This window comes from Genypterus blacodes, unplaced genomic scaffold (assembly GCF_046128005.1).
Source record: "Genypterus blacodes isolate CSIRO-AG114 ecotype Tasmania unplaced genomic scaffold, CSIRO-AGI_Gbla_v1 ptg000243l_1, whole genome shotgun sequence".
Taxonomy (NCBI): Eukaryota; Metazoa; Chordata; class Actinopteri; order Ophidiiformes; family Ophidiidae; genus Genypterus; species Genypterus blacodes.
The window spans coordinates 310,001-330,000 of NW_027467041.1; the positions used below are offsets into that span (position 1 = coordinate 310,001).

Consider the following 20,000-nt stretch of genomic DNA (forward strand, 5'->3'; position numbering starts at 1 on the left):
CTGTACCTAGAGAGAGAAGAGTACGGGAAGCTGCAGAAGATCTTAAGACAACTTCACCAGTCATGTCAGGTAAAGAGATTGTTTTTGATATTTGTCTTTGTCTGAATGTGTCTATAATTTGAAAATTGCAGCCGGTAAAAATTCCTTTATGGAAGATTGATCATGGTGTTGTGATACCAAATGGATTCCAGACGGATGACGGAGAGGACGACCTGAAGAAAGGCACACAGCTGTTGGAGATCTACGCGTTGGAGATCCAGATGTACACGGCACAGAAGAACAACAAGAAGTTAAAGGCCTTATATGAGCAGTCGCTTCACATCAAGTCTGCCATCCCTCACCCGCTCATAATGGGAGTCATCAGAGGTACGGTAGTTACACACGTCTCATTCTTTTAGACAACAGTGACTTGCAGTGCTTGTGGCTGACTTGTGCTTCTCCGGTTGGCGGCCAGAGTGCGGAGGGAAGATGCATCTGAGAGAGGGCGAGTTTGAGAAAGCTCACACAGACTTCTTTGAGGCCTTTAAAAACTATGACGAGTCTGGGAGCCCGAGGAGGACCACGTGCCTGAAGTACCTGGTCCTGGCCAACATGCTGATGAAGTCTGGGATCAACCCCTTTGACTCCCAAGAGGTGTGAGAGCTGCTGTGGATGAATGAATCAGAGAGAGAAACACACTCTGCGGTTCACAAACAAGTTTTGAGTTGAAGTTTGAGTGCTGTGCTTAACTCTGTCCACATTTCCCCACAGGCCAAACCTTACAAAAATGACCCAGAGATCCTAGCCATGACAAACTTAGTAAGGTAAGCTTGTTTGTGACTCTTCAGGGTTTCGGACGTGATCTCTATCAGCGTTTCCTCGCCTGTATAAAGGCACAGAATGACGGATATAGCCACAGATTAACCAGAGTCCAAAAGGGCAAAGCCAAGACAGCATTGAGACAAACAAACCTCAGTCTGATGATATAATCTAAACTTTATCCGTCTTTTCTAAATGCTAGACGTCATCGATGTTATTAATGTCTTGTAAACTGTATCTATAATTATATAAGAGTATAAGTAAGATGTAAGTGTGGCATGACCTCAGGTTCCCCTCACAGTTTGTTCTGCTTCCTTATTAGCCCTGTCTATTCCTCATAGTCTGGATGAAAACAAACCAGTTGCTTAGTTTCTTTGTACATATTTCACATTTTGTCGTATGTACCTGTGACCTTTGTGTGTCCTTCCAGCGCCTACCAAAACAATGACATCACCGAATTTGAGAAAATCTTGAAAACAAATCACAGTAACATAATGGACGACCCGTTCATTAGAGAGCACATAGAGGGTGAGTGGAGGCCGGGGAAGAGATCAGTCAGTCAAACATGGTGTTGGTGTCTGAAGCGGAGCTAACGCTGTTGTGTTGTTGTGTCGTTGCAGAGCTGCTGCGGAACATTAGAACTCAAGTACTTATAAAACTCATCAAACCTTACACGAGAATACACATCCCCTTCATTTCTAAGGTAAGTCCAGCTGACACACACCTCTGACACTGTAAACCTCTGTTCATCATCTTTCTCTTCCATCAGCTTCCTTTAGAATAGACTGCAGCTATAAAGCGTTCCCACTGACGGCCTGTTTAAGTGCTGGAAGTGTTTTAATTTAAATTAAATTATTTACATTGTTGACCCGGTCCCAAAGCTTCACTGGCCCCATTAATAAATAAAGAGGTCTGCTTGGTAAAGGACAGAAACAAAGGGAAGAAGACAGATAATACTCAAACGCAAATGAAAGTGAATGCAAGTAGTTATTAGTATGATTTGCAACTTTCAAAGACAACACTTGTCTAAAAATAGGTCTTTGTGTAGCGCAGTGTAGCTCTGTTGTGTAGCTCTGTTGTGTCTGCCTTTGTTGGTCGCCACAGTAGCAGACGTGACTGCATTATCTGCCAGCTGCCAGGAGAGAAGCATTAAGGGTGAAATGAGGCCGGGCTTTGTTTCCTGGATGTGACGAGGCTGTAGCACTCCCTCACTCTCACCCATACCTGAGATGGTTGCTTTATGACGTCGGCTTACACGTAGTCGTTACATGAGAAGAAGTCATTACGAGAAAATAACAAACAGAAGTCGAGCAGCAACAACGCCTTCATCTTTGTTTGTGAGCTATAATCCGTCAGGAATTGCCTTTTGATTGTAGAGCTGTGCTCAGTAGGCCAGGGTTGATCTCAGCTAGAGTGAAGGTGTGAGACCTGGCCTGCGTGACTCAGATTCATGACTCAGATTGATTACACCCCCGTCGTCCCAGCCTGACCCCTGACCCCTAACCCTCCTTCATGATAGTGTATGACTCTCAGAGAAATGTGTGTGTGAGTCAGTGATGTCATTAACAACTGTGACATCGTTCCTGATAACGATGTCATCCATTCACGTCTCCCCTCTCCCTCTACTATCATTTGCGTCATTCATTGATTGCAAATAAAACAGAATATAAGAATGTAAACAGTATTAAAAGCACCTGATGCTTTTGGCCGATCCCTGATCTGCCAAGTAGCTGAATAGTGCTTGCTGTCACTGCAAACCAACACACACACACTCTCCAATAGTAGTAGGAAGAAGGATAAGATTTGTGGGGGATTCTTGTGTGAGCTGAGCGAGTTCATCTGTGCGTGTGAGCCAATATGGAGACGAGCAGGTAGAACGTGTGGCCCTGATTCTACCTGAGCTGTTTGTAAGAGTCACAGTCGTGTAGCAGAGGCATTAAGAGTTCTGAAGCACAGGAGGACTTTAGTGCTCGAGAACAAGTATGTGTGTGAGATGTCAATAAATAGGGGAAGCAAGAAAATGATCTGCAATGAGAAAACCTGCAGTTTGTAGGAAATTCATTAGCAGAAGTTAATTTGGCAGCTTACTTCCTTCCCTCCGACTGCAGCAAAAGAAGCTGATAATTGGTCACTATAAACATCTGGCCCTCCCAATATGTAATAATACATCAATAAATAAGCAATACCAGCATAAAGGTGCTGTCTTTGCTTTTAGTACCAGACTGAAATAATTGTGTGCATCCTAAATGTAGCAGTAAGGATGTTCATGTATCAGGTGCAACTGTTCAGTGTACACACACACACGGACGGACACACACACACACACACACACACACACACACACACACACACACACACGGACACAAAATATCTACATTATGTCTTGCAAACACTCGTGTCCATGTTGTATGTTAATGAGCTGAATGTGACTCTGTACTTGTTTACAAACATGCCGATGACCCGTGTCTCTCTCTTGTGTGTTCCAGGAGCTGAATATCGATGTGTGTGATGTGGAGAGTTTGCTGGTCCAGTGCATCTTGGATAAGTAGGTTTGGCTCACATGTGCCGACTCATTATTTGTTCTAAGAAGGAAGAACTAGTCCCTGATCTAAAAATAGTTGATTTCCTCATAGTTTGCACCCGTTGGCTGGTAGAGCAGTCATGTGCTCTGAGTTTACAGTTTCTGCTGCTTGTTGCTCTTAATTGATTTGCATACTGAAGTATGAACGTACCCAGCAGACATTCTGATGTCTACAGCCTCACACTGCAGCTGCACTGGGTGACTGACAGGAATGGTAGAAAGGGAAACTCCACTCTAAATGGCTCATAACTGATGATTTAAAATCCTTAACACGTACAATCTTAGCCCTGACCTTTCTTTCATTGTTGCCAGGTTGTGGATGTGATCTGTTTAAATCTATTAAACAAGAGTATCATTTTGTTTCTCAAATGTGGAGATCAGTGGAGCCTGGTTTAGTTGTCGTGACCTCACACACACAAGAAAATCCACCTGTAAATGAGTTTAGTGTCTAGAAATAGTATTAAAGCATCTTCATCCTTTTCTTCTGCTCACTGCGCCCGATTTGCTCTTTCTCTCCAGCACGATCCACGGCCGCATCGACCAAGTCAATCAGCTACTAGAACTGGATTACCAGAAGAGAGGAGGCGCTCGGTACACAGCTTTAGACAAATGGACAAATCAGCTGAACTCACTCAACCAAGCCATTGTCAGCAAGCTCACATGATGGCATGAAAAAAATCAAGAGACAAGGAAAATGGCATGTTTGAATACATCGACGCAGTGTGTGCTCCTGGGCTGCTTCACGTGTACCCCTCTGAGACCAGACACACACACACACACACCACAGGGGTTCATGATGCCACCAAGAAGACTCAACCGCCCAGAAACCCCCCTCCCCCTCCCCCCAAGAACTTTTTCAAAGTGTGTATTTGTTCTGATGAGACACCAACTTTTATTCTTGTTTTTCCATGTATCTGATTGGCCGACTGTTTCATTTGCAGAACACAGATGCTTCATACGTGTATGGGAACTTGTTCACCACATTTCAGTGTAAACTGTTGCTTGGTGGTAATAAACAGATTCCTCACAGCACTTAAAGGATTCATAACTGTGCTGATTGAGTAGTTAAATAAAAATGTATTTAACTGGAATAACACGGGCTTCACATATTTCATCTTATTGAGGCGTTTCACCGTTTTGAAGCTCAAGGGTTCCTCCTACTCCTCCCCGCACTCGTGACGCCCGTGCATGTCAGCCAGCAGAAACGCGTTTGAGCCTCCGCGGCTTCCGTTCCAGGTGACTCCCATTTCTTCCCTGACAGCAGCGCACTGGAGCTACAGGCCGGAGCTCAGCGCAGCGAGCTGACGCAGCATCCTCCTCCTCCCTCCCTCCCTCCCTCCCTCCCTCCCTCCCTCCCTCCTCTTACTCCCGGAGCGGGCTGCGTCTACATGCCAGACGCTCTACAGCTTCACTGACTTTAATTCACAATGAAGAGGTTCAAAGCGCTGGCGTCCTGACGTCCACTCCGCGGTGAGTGACGGACTGATGCGGTGTTGCTGACTGACATGGACGGAAGCGACCCTAAGGTACTTTCCTCTGTTCTCTGCTCTGCTGGCTGTTTGTCTACTTTGCACCGCCAGGCCCGCACGGAACCTGGCGTTATCTTCAAAACACAAAGGCGTCTTCATGTTGTTTTAGATTTTATTCACATGTATAGCTTGTAAACGGCCGTGTCGCGTCGTGCAGGCTTTAAGTAGCAGCGTGTGACGCCAGAGTTGAGTTGTAACGGTGCGACATGTTTTTTGTCCGGGGATATAGCGAGCGAGCTAGCGAGCTAACTAACGCCACTACAGGAGAACACTGTCTGTTATTAAAATGACAACCGACAGCTGCTCGTGTCGTCTGTCGTCCTGAATCCGTTTCCCAGTCTGAACTAAACAGCCACCGACTCAGTTCGTCACGGTGGTAATTGTTGTGCTTTGCGTCCAGCGAGTCGTTTAACGCTTAGCTTAGCTCAGCTAGCTTCAGGCTAACCGAGCTGTCATCCGTTGGTGCTGCTCGTTTTTTAATCAGAGCCGCAGCTGAAAACGAGGTATGTTTAATTCTGTAATGTTTCCGTGTGTTTCACTTTTACAAAAGCGTCCAGTCATGTTGAGCCGAGTGTGTGTGAATGAGGAGGCTGTTGTCAGGAAGGAGAGGAGGATCGTCACTGGAGGAATGTCTGGTTCTGCTGCATGTATGACATTCCTCTGCATGTCTCCGTCTCTCTCTGCTGCTGCTCAGATGTGGAGTTAAGATTTAAGATCGAGCTCGGGGTAACTTCAGGTCAGTTAGGTTGTGTGTGCGTGTTGACATTCCGCCTGTGTTCAGGTAGGAGCTGATTAATGACGCGTGACTGACACATGTCCAGAGTCAGATGTGTTGTTAAGAAGAAGAAGGACAACACCCTTTATTATCCCAGTAATTTAAGGGTTCAGATACATGTGGTTTACATACATGCAGTTCTTAAATGCATGCTTACATGTAGGCTTAAATGCTATATGTCTATCCCTTAATATCAATGAGCAAAAATCATGTTTAAATTTTAAAATCTGTGCCAATAAACAAAATGATAGCCGTACTCTGTGACCAACTCCATGCTGGTGCAGCTTTTAGGCCTTTCTGATCAATCGGGTTTAAGAAATCATGATGATCCTCCGCTGTTTGACATGTATTCAGTCTAGTGTGTGTGCGCGTGTACGTGTATGTGTGTGTGTCCTCCCCGTCCCCACAGGAGCGGACGTGGTGTGAGCGTGGACGCTTACACAAACACAGGCTTGTGAGATCAGTGGCTTCCAGTCAAATCAGTCCTCACTCTGCACATCTGGCTCTGACCTCACTGCCCTTTTCCACAATCGCAATCTATTTTCACTGTAAAAGCAACACACACACACACACACACACACACACACACACACAGATCCATGGCTGGATTCAGAGAGGTTTCCTCAGGGTGCCTTTCCAACTTATTTGAATTATTTGCATGTTTCCACTTGTAGCTGCAATTTCCACATCCAGCCTCAGCCTGGACGGAGCCTGGGTTATGTGGTGACGTGCTTCTCTTCTGTGTAATTAGCTTATCCTGTAGTAACGTCCCCTCTTAATCTCCTAACAATCCTGCTTCACAACAATCTCCTCATTTGTGTCGTCCCGTCAGATCAGTGGCACGGAAACCCTTCCTTATTTAAATCAGAGTGTCGACGCTGCTGTTTGTTATGAAAATCGTCACTTGTTGTGATAGAAGTTGGATCTTTTTTTTTTACCAAACTGGCTAAACAGGCTCTAGGCTCCACGTGTGTGTGTGTGTGTGTGTGTGTGTGTGTGCAGGATGGGATCTATAGATAACCCAAGTAAAAGTGAGGAGCCACCCACAGTCGGTAGCCGTGGGAGACAATGGCTGTCTGTCTGCATGACATCCACTGGTGGCACTGATACTTGATTCATGCGTCCCCACGGCTGAGGGAGCGTCTTTGTCCTCTGAACCCTGTCAACCTTCCTCACCCCTCCTTTTTCCAAAACGCCAATGATTTTTTTAATGTGGCCTCTTGTCCGGAGCCGCCGCTGTGGATTAGTCCAGAGTCAACACTGCTGAGGGGAAATCAGAGGTGAGACAGGCAGCGTGAGGCTCTGTGACTTTATAATCAATCCCTTTATTGTGACAGTGCAGGGAAATGTGCAGCCTGTTACCGTGGTATCTGTCAATCATCTAAACTTTGAGCCTCTCTGTGACCTGTTGTGCAATATGCAACGTTTTGAATCTGTTGACGTTCTGTCTTTCTCTCTCCTCTCCTGCTGTAAATATCTCACTGTAAGATTGAATAGAGTTTCATTTTTGTCTCCATCCTTGATCGGCCCATCTTCTGTCCCTGCAGTGGACAGGAAGTTGTGTTTTTGCCAGAGTGCTGTTTAGATTTTAGTCTAACAGTGCTGCTCGCTGGTTCAGGTTCTACGTTTACATTCCTCCCAGGTTTGGCCCTCACACTGATCCAGATCCTCCACTTAAACACTCACACACACATACACACACAGGACATATCCGTAAACATCAGGACTCGATGTCTTTGTGTGTGATGAAGAAGTCAGACTCGTTCTCTTGTCTCTGACACTAACGAGGTGCCGTGTTAATCTGTGCCATCATTTGCTTCGGCTAATTTATACAGAAGGTATTTATAGTTTTGTTTACTGCAAAAGAAGGCGTCGCCGTGCTTCCAGTGGCATTGTGTGTGTGTGTGTGTGTGTGTGTGTGTGTTTGAATGGCTGTCATGGTGTGAAAGCAGCTTTGATTGTGTATCCACTATTATCTTACTACACAATAAGAGGATGGAAACTGTGTTAAGCTCACTATAACACCTCCGGACTTCCTGTTTAAGTTCTTTAATTCATCTGTTGTGACTGAAGACTTAAGCGTCATAAGAAATCATGAATGTCTTTGAGTGTGTGTGGTGTTCTCGGTCTAAACCCTCAGGTGGTTGTGTGTGGTGTTCCTCTGACCTCACACTGCTTTATGTGCCTGTTGTGTAGCTTGATAATGTTTTATTGCCGTCCTCCCAGCGGAGCAGCATGAGCAGGAAGTGCAGCGTTCAGCTTTGATTGCCACTAATCCAGCGCGGCAGCTTGAAAGGAGGCTCCGTACGCCGCTGATCGCCTGAAGATATCGGACGTCTTTCTCTCTCTGAGGCATTCAGTAATAGAGTTGATACTTTTTAAAGAAACGTGTGTGCCGGGCTCGTCCCTCTCTGTCATAGGTTTGACTTTGTAGTCATGAGTCGGGCCTGAATGCCGGGGCTGGGAGTGTGTGTAGGCTCTGGTATGGCCTCAGCCGGAGTGGAGAATGGAAGGGTGGGCTTCATGAACAACAAGCCAACAGACCGCTCAGTGTGTAGGAGCCATCACTCACCCGGGCCAGGCAGCCTCACACTCCTGCTCTGCTTCAAAAGCCACTCACACACATGTTGAGCCAATCAGACTGACCGCTAATGTGTGTATACTGTGGGATTTCACTGCCTAAGTGTCTCTTATGGTTTGTCTCGTCCGTGTGTGTGTGTGTGCAGGATGTGAAACTGTCAGCCGAAGTGGAACCGTTCATCCCGCAGAAGAAAGGCCTAGAAGGCTCCCTGGTCAACATGAGTCTGTCCGGAGAGGCGGGCGGAGGCGGAGGCGGCGGCGGAGGTGCCGGGGGTGTAGGTGGAGGCGGTGGGGCAGTAGAGACCACGCCCATACCCAGTTACCTCATCACCTGCTACCCTTTTGTCCAGGAGAACCAACCCAACAGGTACAGTTGGTCTGTCCCAGCAGGGGGGAGGGAGGGAGAGGGGGAGAGGGGGGCTTCACCTAAACCTTGTTGGGACTGTGGAGAAACCTGGTGCCCCCCATTTTGAGCTGCATGCACTGGATCTTACAATTTACGCATGAACTCATTTACCAACACTATAATAAGTTTGTACACTGCGTCCCAGATGTTCTTCTCCACTCCAGAAGCCCTGATTGTTCTCTTCTTAAAGACTTCTTAATTATGAATGGACTCCACCCTCTCCAGAGTTCACAATCACCGCAAACCACAATCTGTGTTTCCAGTCGCCCCCCCTTTGTCTTTACACTGATCTGCTCTGTCCTGCACGCACACACACACACACACACACACATCCGTTCCTCCGCTTCCTTCCTCTTTACTTTGAATACAAGGAAATGCCCTCTATAGAAAGCTGGCTGCCAAAATGTCCTCTGGATCCTTATCGACAAACTGCATGCGGCACACAAAGCCGTCAACCTGCCATCATGCACACCAGCACACTTCAAAGGGTCCCCAAGACCTCTCACACTGCTAATTGGCTTTAGAGTCCCATGTAAAGGAGCACACTTCCTGTTGAATCTAAGCATGTCTGCTCAGCTGTTTGAACACGTTTCCCCTCCTCTCTCCTTCACAGGCAGCACCCGATGTATAATGGAGGGGACCTGCGCTGGCAGCAGCCCAACCCCGGCCCCGGTGGTCCGTACCTGGCCTACCCCATCCTGTCCTCCCCCCAGCCCCCCGTATCCAACGACTACGCCTACTACCAGATCATGCCGGCCCCCTGCCCCCCTGTGATGGGCTTCTACCAGCCCTTCCCCGGCTCCTACGGGGGGCCGGTGCAGACCGGGGTGGTCAACCCGGTTTCTGCAGATGTCGGCGACAGGCCTCTGCCCTTGGGACAAGCGTACGGCATGGCCAGCCAGCGGGGGCGTGGCCTGATCCGACCCACCGCTCTCCCGAAGGTACAGGAGGTCATAAAGCTTTTGGCTCCTTGCTCTGGCCCTTTGACGTCACAGGGTCGTCCCTCCTCATCCTCCCTTTATCTTCTGCTGAACCCGCCCTGCCTCTCTTTCCCCCTCCAGCAGCAGTTGGGCGTCTGCCAGCCTCCGAGGGGTCGCCGGCCCCCGACCAGGAATGTAGCCGTGCAGAAGGAAGTGTGCACCTTGGGGCCCGACGGTCGAACCAAAACAGTGCTGCTGGTGGATGCGGCGCAGCAGACGGGTAAGAATACGCCACCGCCTCTCTGTAACGTGCAAGATGTCACACACCAGGTCATCTGTTGTGACAATCAAACATGTTTGCGTGTTTCTTTCTCTGTGACAGAAAGGAACCCAAGGCTACAGAAATGCCACTTTGTTTTAATTGATGTTGTCGTACACACACTGCCAGTATCTGGTCTTAACGTACTGATGCCTGTTCCTGACTTCTACAGGAAGAAGAATGCAGAATTTCCAGTTGCAGAGTTTTTCCATGTGTGCAGCAATGAGGCCCTTTGTTGAGGAGAATGTTAATGAGCCTGTTCTGGTAGTTTAGAATTCCCCCCGCTCAGATCTGCTCTCTCTCTCTCTCTCTCTCTCTCTCTCTCTCCCCCTTATGTAACCTGTTACTTTTTTTAGTTTTGAAGTGAAGTAGGTCAAAACACATCCACCGAACCGTCCACACACACACACACACACACACACACACACACACACACACACACACACACACACACACACACACAGCATCAACATCAGCAGCACAATACGGCGACTCTGTCCTCCTCCCAGGGCGAGGGCGTGCTTATCTCTCTGATCAGCTGCTTTAGTGTTTGGATCGCTGCAAATTTGATACTTTCTACTTTGAGATGAGTGAGAGCAGAATGTTGCCTGATCACAGTGATAGCAGTCTGATTCCTCCTGATAGCTTTCTGTCTTTGTCCCGGTGCCTGAATACGTTTCTCTCTCTCTCTCTCTCTCTTTCTCTCTCTCCCTCCCTCCTCCTCTGCCAGATTACCCCGGTGAGGCGGCGGGCCGGTGCGGTGCCGAGCGGGCGAGCCCCCTGCTGTGTAAGAACCGGACCAAGAGGAGACGAGCGTCGCACACGCCGGACAGCTACAACGAGCAGGGGGCCAGCGAGGCGGACATCGACAGCGACAGCGGCTACTGCAGCCCCAAACACAACCAGACCACCGGCGCCGCTCAGCGCACGGCCGAGACCTCGGCAGCAGCCGTGGTATGTTGGAGAGTCACGGCTTGAACCACCAGATCAGCGTTTGTGTCAATGTTTCCACTGGTAGCTATCCATGCTTGACCTCACATCAGAGAGAGGCAGGAGGACAGGGAGGGGTTAAGTCCCAGAAGCTTTGTTGAGGTCACAGTCATTCCAGAGAGAGCAAACAGGATATCCTGTCTGAACAGCCACAGGACCTCACACCTGTACCTGCAGTCATTTAGACTGGAGTTATTCAGTTGTGACCGATGATGTCATCAGCACCTGTGACATCGCTGCTTCTTCTTTCTTATTAATTCTTCTTCTTCTCCTCTTCTCTGTAGGGAGTGGAGGCCGGGGTCATGACAGGCGGCTGGGTCCACGCAGCCTCTCAGGCTACCCAGAAGCCCTGGGGGGACAGGAACGGCCAGTTCCACAGAGCAGACCAGAGGAAGATCCCAGAGCAGAGGAACTTCTCACAGGTACGCCCCTCTAGATGCACACGGAGCATCACTCTTTTACAAACACACACACGGCTCTGACCCTCGCTCTGACCCTCGCTCTCGTCCCTCCGTCTCTTCCTGTCAGGATTTCCCCGGTGGTTATCCCAGCCGAGCACAGCCCAACCCCAACATCAACCAAGGAGAACGAAGGCTCCAGCCTGGAGTGGTCACAGGAGCTGAGCTCACCCCAGAGCCGCTCTACTTTGAGGTAACAGAGGGTCACATGACATCAAGGCAGGACGCTCAACATAGAGATTTAAGTTGAGGTAGAGCTCACGTCTGCTCACATCTGTCCCTCATGTTTGACAGGATGAAGATGAGTTCCCAGATCTTGCCACAGGAGGCGCTGCCCCACGCAACCCTAAACCAGAGTCCACACCGGCCCAGACACAGACGCAACCCAAACTCCCCAAGAGCCTGGTAAGCTCCGCCTCCTCCTCCTGTAGAGCTCCGCCTCTCAGCTCTCTGTGGTTCTCAGTGTTACTGATGTTATAAACCGTCTCTAAACTCATCCTCAGCTGGATAACCTGCCAGAGAACTCCCCCATCAACATCGTGCAGACCCCCATCCCCATCACCACCTCGGTGCCCAAGAGGGCCAAGAGCCAGAGGAAGAAGGCCCTGGCTGCTGCCCTGGCAACCGCACAGGAGTACTCTGAGATCAGCATGGAGCAGAAGAAGCTACAGGTGTGTGTGTGTGTGTGTGTGTGTGTGTGTGTGTGTGTGTGTGTGTGTGTGTGTGTGTGTGTGTGTGTGTGTGTGTGTGTGTGTGTGTGTGTGTGTGTGTGTGTGTGTGTGTGTGTGTGTGTGTGTGTGTGTGTGTGTGTGTGTGTGTGTGTGTGTGTGTGTGTGTGTGTGTGTGTGAGTCTTGTCATCAGTTTGGCCCCTGTTTGAGTTGAGAGATCTAATCCATGCGATCCTGTTCTTCTTCTGTGGTTTTGCCCGACAGGAGGCGTTCACCAAAGCAGCAGGGAAGAAGAGTAAGAGTCCTGTCCCTCTGGATCTGGGTGACATGCTGGCTGCTCTGGAGAAACATCAGCAGGCTATGAAGGCCAGACAGATCACCAACACTAAGCCACTCTCTTACACAGGTAAGTGTGTGTGTGTGCGTGTGAAGTACAAGCTAACTCACACTGTTGGTAGTTGTCTTTTATCTTGACTCTTGTGTTCCCTCCAGTTGGTACCACCACTCCATTCCACGCTTCTGGGTCTGCCATCGTTCCCTCCATGTTAAAGGGCCAGCAGCAGCAGCAGCAGCAGCAGCAGCCGTACTCTGCTCCACACAACGCCCTGGACTCCACCGCACCCCGCATCAAGCGAGGGAAAGAGAGGGAGCTCCCTAAAGTCAAACGACCTACAGCCCTAAAGAAGGTAGAGGGATCAGATCAGAGGACGATGAACCAGGATCTCACCCAGTCCTCCAGATGTTCCTCCTTAAAGCTTTGCCTCATCTGTTTCTATAGATTATCTTGAAGGAGCGCGAGGGGAAGAAAGGGAAGACGCCGGTGGAGCAGGATACTCCAGGCCAGGAGGAGCCTGGAGACGAGTATTTACACTTTACTGATGACCTCACACAGGAGCCTGCCTCTCAAGAAGGTGAGCACAGGATCACAAGTCAGCTTACGAAGAGAACAGTGTGTAATCTCGTCCGTACGTCTCTGTGCCTAACTGTGCTGCTGTGTTGTGTTGTGTTGTCGCTGCAGAGAACGGTCTGAGCATGCCCAGCGACGCCTCCCTGTCCCCGGCCAGTCAGAACTCTCCATACAGCATCACCCCGGTGTCACAGGGTTCCCCCGCCAGCTCCGGCATCGGGAGCCCCATGGCCTCCAACGCCATCACCAAGATCCACAGCCGGCGCTTCAGAGAGTGAGCACTTTGTCTTTTTACCCACTTGGCCCACAGAAGCAGATCTCTGAACAGGGAAGAACATCTGTAGGAATTAAAGTTCACAGAATAGAAGTTCACGTTGTGGAAACACAAAGGGATCAACGACAGAAATGTTCGTCCCACCGCCAAAGTCCCAAACTCTTGGCGGTGACGAGCATAGCCCAGTAGTTACTGGGTGTTTTTAAGGGCGGAACTATACAATAAAGACTTGTAGATAACGCCACAGATGCCGAGCACATTGGCCCCTCTCAGCAAAAACGTATGCCAGTGATCACAGACGCGTCTTTGTCCCCCGGTGTCCTCCGCTGTAGACCCATTGTCCTAGCCCACCCGTCTCTAACACACTTTACATTTAGACTTGCCAAGCTCCTCCCCTCGCCTCTGGCCACCGGAGACGCTCGGTCCTCAGGCCACACACACGTCAACACTCGCGTGTTACTGAGGAACAAATGTGGAAGCTGAAGAATGAACTGGAAACACTGTTCTCATTAAGTATCACTGAGATGAAAAGGATCAGACATTTACAACTCAGTGATTCTGCTCTTCTTCTGTCATTTGCTAATAAGAATAACACAGGCAAGAAGACTCCTGATTAGAATCAGAGTCCTGAACTCTTCAGACTCCATAGAGGTTGATGGATCTGAGGGATCTGAGGGATCTGATGGATCTGAGGGTCTGATCCCGTCCTGTACTTCCCCCTGCAGGTACTGCAACCAGGTGCTGAGCAAGGAGATCGACGAGAGCGTCACCATGCTGCTGCAGGAGCTGGTCCGATTCCAGGAGCGGGTCTACCAGAAGGACCCCACCAAGGCCAAGTCCAAGCGGCGCCTGGTCATGGGCCTGAGGGAAGTCACCAAGCACATGAAGCTGCACAAGATCAAATGTGTGGTCATCTCACCCAACTGTGAGAAGATCCAGGCCAAAGGTCAGAGGCCCAGACACCTTCAGCCCACACATAGATCCTTATGAATCCTATGAATGACACATTTACACAATCTGTCCTTGCCTTTGTGTGTGTGTGTGTGTGTGTGTGTGTGTGTGTGTGCAGGAGGTCTGGATGAAGCTTTGTACAATGTGATAGCGATGGCCCGGGAGCAGGAGATCCCCTTTGTGTTTGCTCTGGGCAGGAAGGCTCTGGGACGCTGCGTCAACAAGCTGGTGCCTGTCAGTGTGGTCGGCATCTTCAACTTCTCCGGAGCTGAGGTGAGGCTGTGTGTGTGTGTGTGTGTGTTAAGCAGCCACCATCTTCCTCTTTTGAACCCGTGCCTCTTGTGACCTTGGTCTAACTCCTTTTCCGCCTGCAGGCTCTGTTCAACCGCTTGGTGTCTCTGACCGAAGAGGCCAGGAAGGCGTACAAAGACATGGTGTCTGCTCTGGAGCAGGAGCAGGCTGAGGAGGCCATCAAGAACGTCAAGAAGGTCACACACCACATGGGACACTCACGCAACCCCTCCGCCGCCTCCGCCACCTCCTTCTGCTCCATCTTCTCTGAGCCCATCTCAGAGGTCAATGAGAAGGACTACGGTAAGACACGGCCTCTCTCCCTCTTCCTCTTCCTCACCTCCTCAGCTCTCCAGTGTCAGTAACTCCATTCATTCTGTACAGAAACCAACTGGAGGAGTATGGTGGAGACCTCAGATGCCCTGGAGCCTGCAGAGGCGGAGCCAAGTCAACCCTCTCCTGCCGCCGCCGCCTCCCAGAAAGACAATGAGCCCGCTGCACCCACCGTCAGCGCCGCTCCCCCCGGCCCCTCCCCTCTCCAGCCCAGAGCAGGAGCGCCGACGCAGGGCAGTGGTGGCGGCGGCGGCGAGCGAGACGAGGTCCGTGTGGACGACAAGCTGGAGCTGGCCTCTCAGCAGAGCACGGAGACGGGCTCACTGGACGGGAGCTGCAGGGACCGCTTGAACTCCTCCATCACCTCCACCACCTCCACCCTGGTGCCCGGGATGTTGGAGGAGGCCGAGGAGGAGGAAGAGGAGGAGGAGGACTACACTCCGGAGCCCATCTCCGTGGAGGTGCCCACGCTCAGCAGCCGCATCGAGTCCTGGGTGTCCAAGACCCTGGAGAACCTGCAGCTGGGGAAGAGCCAGGAGAGCACGGAGGAAGACGAGGAGGGGGAGGAGGACGAGCAAGGGGAGAGCGACGACGACGAGGAGCTGGATTCAGCAGACATCGCAGAGGAGGAGGGCAAGGAGCAGGTGGAGGTTAAGAAGGTCACTGGTTGATGTCACCTCTCCTCTCCTCCTGCCTCTGTCCTCACACTCATTCCCTCCCTCCTCTGTTTCTCTCCTCACACACCACTCTTCACATTTGCGTCATGATTTCTCCTAAATCCTAACTCTAAAGACATTATCTCAGGTATCCAACCAACCAACCAACCAACTGACCAACACACACACACACACACACACACACACACACACACACACACACACACACCAATAACCCAAGCCGACCAACTTGCAGCAGGCGGGGGTGCTGACCAAACGAGACGCGCATACACACACACACACACACACACACACACACACACACACACACACACACACACACACACACACACACACACACACACACACACACACACACACACACACACACACACACACACACACACACTACACGGCCTCTCCTCGGCCTCTCCTCGGCCTCTCCTCTCTTCCTCTCCTCTCCTCTCCTCTCCTCCTCTCCTCCCCTCTCCTCTCTTCCTCTCCTCTCTTCCTCTCCTCTCCTCTCCTCTCCTCTCCTCTCTTCCTCCTCTCCTCTCCTCTCCACACTCTCCCTTCTTAAACACATCACCAGTCTCGTACGTTAAAGTCGCTCTGTGGCCCTGAACCTGTTTACACTTGAATCCAGAGGGACGTTGTTTTGCTTCTTTTTTTTCTTTTCCTCCTCTGAAACTGAACTCTGCCAGAGTCGGGGACTTCAGTGTGTGAGAGGCGTAAACGTAGAGCCGCCGCCGCCGCCGCCGGCGGAACCTTCCAGCTCCCGTCTGGAGTCGGCCTCTCGTCTGCGTTGGGGCACAGAGAGCGTCACAGGCTCATCCTCTGCATTTTGACTTTGCCGTGTGATTTGGCTGATATCTTTTCTTTTTGCCGTGTTTATTAGCTTTACCTTCAAGCATCACCCGTGTGTTTCAACCTCACAGCTCCAGGAGAGGAGGAGAGACGGGCTTTTAGGAACTCTTTCCCCCCCCCTTGGTTGGCCTGTGTGGGTGTGTGTGTGTGTGTGTAGGATTCAGTGTGGGGGGGTTCTGTTGCTGCGTTCATCAGTGCAGCACCTTGATGTTCCTGTGATGAAGATGGTGATGAAGTGCTCTGTCCCCTATAAGAGACAGCTTTTTAATCTTCAGTGTCCCAGTATGTATTCAGATTAATGACTTCTAAGAAGAAAGCCCAGCTGTGTGTGTGTGTGTGTGTGTAACCTGCCCCTGTGCTTCTCCTGCGTGTCTTCACGCTTTGCGATATTGACCTGTTTACTTCTCTGGACTTTAATAACAGAGGGGGCGTGGCTCTGAGCCGTCCCCTGGGCTTCTCTCCTCCTCTTCATCAGATCTGATTCATCCTGGTTTGGATACTTTTATAAATCCTGATGAAGTCGCTTACTAATGTCCCAAATGATCTGTTCTTTCAATGTTTTTGCAAGCCTGAAAGCTGCTCCATGTTTTCACCGCCCCTCCCCCCCCGCCCCCTCCCATTCTGCACATGTTCATTGTCACACGCGTGTAAATACAGAAAGTGTAGGAAAGATCTTTTGCATCGTATTAAAGACACTCACCCTGTTCTTAAAGCCATTTGATAGTTTAACATTTGATCAGTTGGGTTTGATAAAGGTGTTTGATAGTGAATAACATAGTGAGCTGTGGGTTAGTGTGTGTGTGTGTGTGTGTGTGGGTCTGTAGCAGCGTAAAGCCCTGAGATGGAGAGATCAGTGTGCTGTTTATCACACTGAGGATCCTGCAGGTGTGATAAAAGGTACGCTGTGTGTGTGTGTGTGTGTGTGTGTGTGTGTGTGTGTGTGTGTGTGTGTGTGTGTGTGTGTGTGTGTGTGTGTGTGTGTGTGTGTGTGTGTGTGTGTGTGTGTGTGTGTGTGTGTGTGTGTGTGTGTGTGTGTGTGTGTGTGTGTGTGTGTGTGTGTGTGTGTGTGTGTGTGTGTGTGTGTGTGTGTGTGCGTGAGTGAGTGTGTAGGCTTCTTGTCACTATGGCTTCCATCAAAGTGTTTGCAGTATGTTAATGACATCACGTGTTGTCTTTGCACTATGTAAATACAGTACTGGTTCTTGTAACTTGTAACTAATGTGAACAAAAAAAAAAAGGTTAATTGAAGTTTAACTGAACTTTTTTCAGCGTGTTCCTCATCTTTCTATGGATATTTAAGATTGTCTCCTCCAGGCTGTACATCACTAGCAAACGTTGTTCTAGATCTGTTTCTCATAACCCCGTTCTACTTAAACTGTATGGACTGATGATTAATATCATTAAAATGTTGTTTTAAGTAAACCAGCTGACTCCTTTTGTCTTTTATGAGATGGTTGCCGCTGCCACACAGGTTGTAGTTTTATTTCACGGCCACTAGGAGGCGACAAAGCGCCGCTGGAGACGTGACGGTGAAGCGTGGACGCTCTTCTCAAGCTGCAACTGTGAAGACGGAAAGCTGAGGGCAGAAAAAGGTTTCAGCTCAGGGTTTAGTGTTTCTGCTGCTCACTCTGGGTCTGATCTCTGTACAGTGGGAGAGATAATCATCTGTTCTGTGTTGTAAGTATGTAAAACACTGCAGTCGTTGCCTGATAAGAATCATACAGACATGCAAATCATCTGTATCCTCTTCCTCGTGTGTACGCAGGTGATTTTAATAGCACAGGAGTGTCTTTTATTGTGTAATTCTGCTTGTGTGTCACTGTAGTTTGTGCTTCAACTGCTCTCCGATCGATGACTCAGCGTTTCTTTGTGGATATGTGAACACATCAAATGAACTCTGACCCTCTGCACCCACAGGCTTGGAGTTTTGTGCAATGTGAAGACGCAGAGGCACCGGTCTGCTTTGTGGTTTGATTTATTGTTGTAAGAACTTCCAGCTTTACCGTACAGATGTAACTGCTTTATTCTGTGATGTGAACAATAAGATCATCCACCCTTAGAGGACCAAACGGGGGTGCAGGTCTCCTTTAAAGTCCTCTTACTGTGTGAGGACAAAAGGGACTGAGGTCATTTTGAAGCAGGTTCACTTGGTTAATTGATTTTTTCTTCATTTAAACCTTATTTTGGTGAAATATCATCTCTGAGGTGCAACTAATGAAAGAAGAGAAGGATGGCGCTCCAATGTACTGTATCTGCCCTGCTTCAGTCTGTGTGTGTGTGTGTGTGTGTGTGTGTGTGTGTGTGTACAGCATGAGTCACCCTGCCTGCCCGTGATTGGCTGGTAGTTTATGGTTGAGGGAGGGGGAGCGAGCCTCAGGAGCTGTCTGTCAATCTCTCTGCTCCATTCACACATTCATCTGCATGCTTAGTCATAGAGAGAGAGAGAGGGAGGAAGAGCGAGGGGAGCTTCTCATTCATAAAACAGACAAAGTTGATTCATAAAAGCTCTGCTCAGCCTCAGACAGACAGACGGACGGACGGACAGAGAGGAGGAAAGTTAGCCTGGGCGGGAAGTGAAGGAGAGCAGGAGACACCGGCGAGCTGACAGAGAGACTGAGAGCGTCCACACAGCAGCAGGATGGGACGGTGTTCAGCGTGAGAGGAGTCCAGGCTGCACAGGACGTCCTCAGACACACACAGGTGAGCTGGAACACAATGCAGCAGACAGGGGAGCTAGAAATCAACAATCAACAACATGCCAGATGCTCAAAGAGATGATTTGTTAGAGAGATTTGCTGTCAGGATCTGGACTCAAATGAGGGTCAGACTTTAATGTGATGTGCATGCTGTGCCTCCTTTCCTCTCCTCTCCCCTCCTGCTCTCTTCTCTATAGTTTAAGTGAACCAATGTGTCCTCGCAAACTTCCAGCTTGTCATTTCTGTGATCTAGTTTGTGATTTTGTGTCGTCTCAGATCTGTGCTGTCCCAGGTCTCTGAGTATGAGAGCGCAGACTTCACCCAGGCTGAGAACACACACAGCTCACATCCCAGGTGGCTCCTCACTGCTGTACACACACACACACACACACACACACACACACACACACAATCCTTCAATGAGACTCAGTGTGTGGCGTGGCTGATCACGTTGCTTTCATCCTCAGCCAGCATGCTGCAGCGCACCAAGTACAGTCGTCTCCGCAACGACTCCCTGTCCCCTCTGGAGGACCGTCCTCAAAGAGCGCTGCCTCTGAAGAGTGACCTTTGCTTTGAGTCTGACTTCACCCAGCTGGAGCCCCCGACCCCCGCAGACCACGGGCCGTCCACCCTGAGGGGCTTCATCCCACGCATCAGACTGCACAGTCCTATCTCACTGCTGAGGGGACAGACCAGCAGGCCGAGGGACGGAGCCACCGACAGACCCTTACCCAGGACGGATTGGGACCTGGGGCCGAATCGGAGACTTTGTCCGACTCAAAGTCAGACTCAAGCCCTGTCTGCGCTCCAGTGCATGAAGAGACCAATCAGCCTGCATCAGATGGCGAGTCTCCCCTGGACGCCCGGCTGTCCCCCTCACTGTCTGAAGACGTCCTCTGCAGGAGACGGCTGCAGATTGAGCAGAGTGGTTCATTATCACATCAAGGTACGTGGAGCATTGCTCTGTCCATCACTTCTTCATCCTGTGTCCATCTTCTTC

At 49.9% G+C, this 20,000-nt stretch overlaps 3 protein-coding genes across 8 annotated transcripts in view; all 3 read left to right on the forward strand.

Moving 5' to 3' along the window:
• The window catches only part of cops2 (COP9 signalosome subunit 2), a 5,806-nt gene extending 1,395 nt beyond the window's left edge, over positions 1–4,411 (forward strand). The window contains exons 6-13 of the mRNA XM_076171270.1: positions 1–69; positions 192–366; positions 455–633; positions 751–803; positions 1,229–1,326; positions 1,419–1,501; positions 3,285–3,343; positions 3,899–4,411. The exon at positions 1–69 is cut by the window's left edge and continues 9 nt beyond it. Of these exons, the coding sequence (XP_076027385.1) occupies positions 1–69; positions 192–366; positions 455–633; positions 751–803; positions 1,229–1,326; positions 1,419–1,501; positions 3,285–3,343; positions 3,899–4,043 (861 nt within the window). The 3' untranslated portion in view covers positions 4,044–4,411. The remainder of the gene's footprint in view (positions 70–191; positions 367–454; positions 634–750; positions 804–1,228; positions 1,327–1,418; positions 1,502–3,284; positions 3,344–3,898) is intronic.
• Positions 4,412–4,716: 305 nt separating this feature from the next.
• On the forward strand, positions 4,717–17,726 carry secisbp2l (SECIS binding protein 2-like). Of its 6 annotated transcripts, none has more exons than XM_076171253.1 (18): positions 4,717–4,905; positions 8,410–8,630; positions 9,283–9,610; positions 9,731–9,869; positions 10,639–10,862; positions 11,183–11,320; positions 11,427–11,549; positions 11,651–11,761; positions 11,860–12,027; positions 12,290–12,431; positions 12,518–12,711; positions 12,804–12,936; positions 13,044–13,206; positions 13,932–14,152; positions 14,276–14,430; positions 14,532–14,751; positions 14,833–17,280; positions 17,415–17,726. In XM_076171253.1, exons 1-17 carry the CDS (start codon positions 4,885–4,887, stop codon positions 15,450–15,452), a joined length of 3,321 nt encoding a protein of 1,106 aa, XP_076027368.1. In that variant the 5' UTR covers positions 4,717–4,884; the 3' UTR covers positions 15,453–17,280; positions 17,415–17,726. The 6 variants fall into 6 exon arrangements, with proteins under 6 accessions (XP_076027368.1, XP_076027367.1, XP_076027365.1 ...); XM_076171252.1 differs by having other exon boundaries at positions 14,833–17,264; XM_076171250.1 differs by having other exon boundaries at positions 14,833–17,260.
• Positions 17,727–18,747: 1,021 nt separating this feature from the next.
• Positions 18,748–20,000, forward strand: part of LOC143016770 (SHC-transforming protein 4-like) — a 2,698-nt gene continuing 1,445 nt past the window's right edge. The window contains exons 1-3 of the mRNA XM_076171257.1: positions 18,748–19,004; positions 19,277–19,354; positions 19,468–19,946. Of these exons, the coding sequence (XP_076027372.1) occupies positions 19,303–19,354; positions 19,468–19,946 (531 nt within the window). The 5' untranslated portion in view covers positions 18,748–19,004; positions 19,277–19,302. The remainder of the gene's footprint in view (positions 19,005–19,276; positions 19,355–19,467; positions 19,947–20,000) is intronic.

What these genes read in the sequence shown, in the direction of transcription:
- secisbp2l (XM_076171253.1), top strand. Translation starts at nt 4,885, where the DNA reads ATGGACGGAAGCGACCCTAAG. An exon ending in GACCCACCGCTCTCCCGAAG is followed by an intron (nt 9,611 to 9,730) that starts GTACAGGAGGTC and finishes TTCCCCCTCCAG; the next exon opens with CAGCAGTTGGGCGTCTGCCA. An exon ending in CACAGCCGGCGCTTCAGAGA is followed by an intron (nt 13,207 to 13,931) that starts GTGAGCACTTTG and finishes TTCCCCCTGCAG; the next exon opens with GTACTGCAACCAGGTGCTGA.